General features: G+C 74.0%; 1 protein-coding gene across 1 annotated transcript in view; it reads right to left on the reverse strand.

Moving 5' to 3' along the window:
* The window catches only part of APC2 (APC2, WNT signaling pathway regulator), an 18196-nt gene that overhangs the window by 5492 nt on the left and 12204 nt on the right, over positions 1–500 (reverse strand). The window contains exon 13 of the mRNA XM_023520468.1: positions 68–395. Within this exon, the coding sequence (XP_023376236.1) occupies positions 68–395 (328 nt within the window). The remainder of the gene's footprint in view (positions 1–67; positions 396–500) is intronic.

Below are 500 nucleotides of genomic sequence, written 5' to 3' on the forward strand. Positions count from 1 at the left end.
GGGCCGGGGGAGCCCCGGTGCCCGCCTCCGAGCCCGGCGTCCCGGGTGACCGTGGGCTCTGGCTCACCGAGGGAGCTAGTGGAGGAGCTCAAGGAGCAGCACGGGGGTGTCTCGTCGGCGATGAGCCGGGGCTGGGCCCGGCTGGGTGCTGTGGCCTTGGGCGTGCCCTGTGCCTCCTTCCTGGCAGCCCGGCGCTCCCCCTTCACCGCCCGGGGGATGGCAGATGCCCGCCGGGGGGGTGTCGCTGAGGCAGTCTCCACCGGCTCCTCGTCTGAGTCGTTGCCGCAGAAGCAGTACACAGCCTCCTCGGTGGGCGTCGTGAGGCACAGGGATGGCAGCACCCCGTCCCCATGTGCCCGGCCCGTGGGGGGGCCGTCTCTGTCGGCACAGACACTCTGGGGCCTGCGGATGGGCAGCTCCAGTGCTGCCCGGCCCCTGCCCGAACCCTGGGCCGGCTCCGTGCTCCTGCCTGCGCCCCCCGCCTTGTGCCTGTGCCCAGC

This window comes from Pteropus vampyrus, unplaced genomic scaffold (assembly GCF_000151845.1).
Source record: "Pteropus vampyrus isolate Shadow unplaced genomic scaffold, Pvam_2.0 Scaffold267, whole genome shotgun sequence".
Lineage (NCBI taxonomy): Eukaryota > Metazoa > Chordata > Mammalia > Chiroptera > Pteropodidae > Pteropus > Pteropus vampyrus.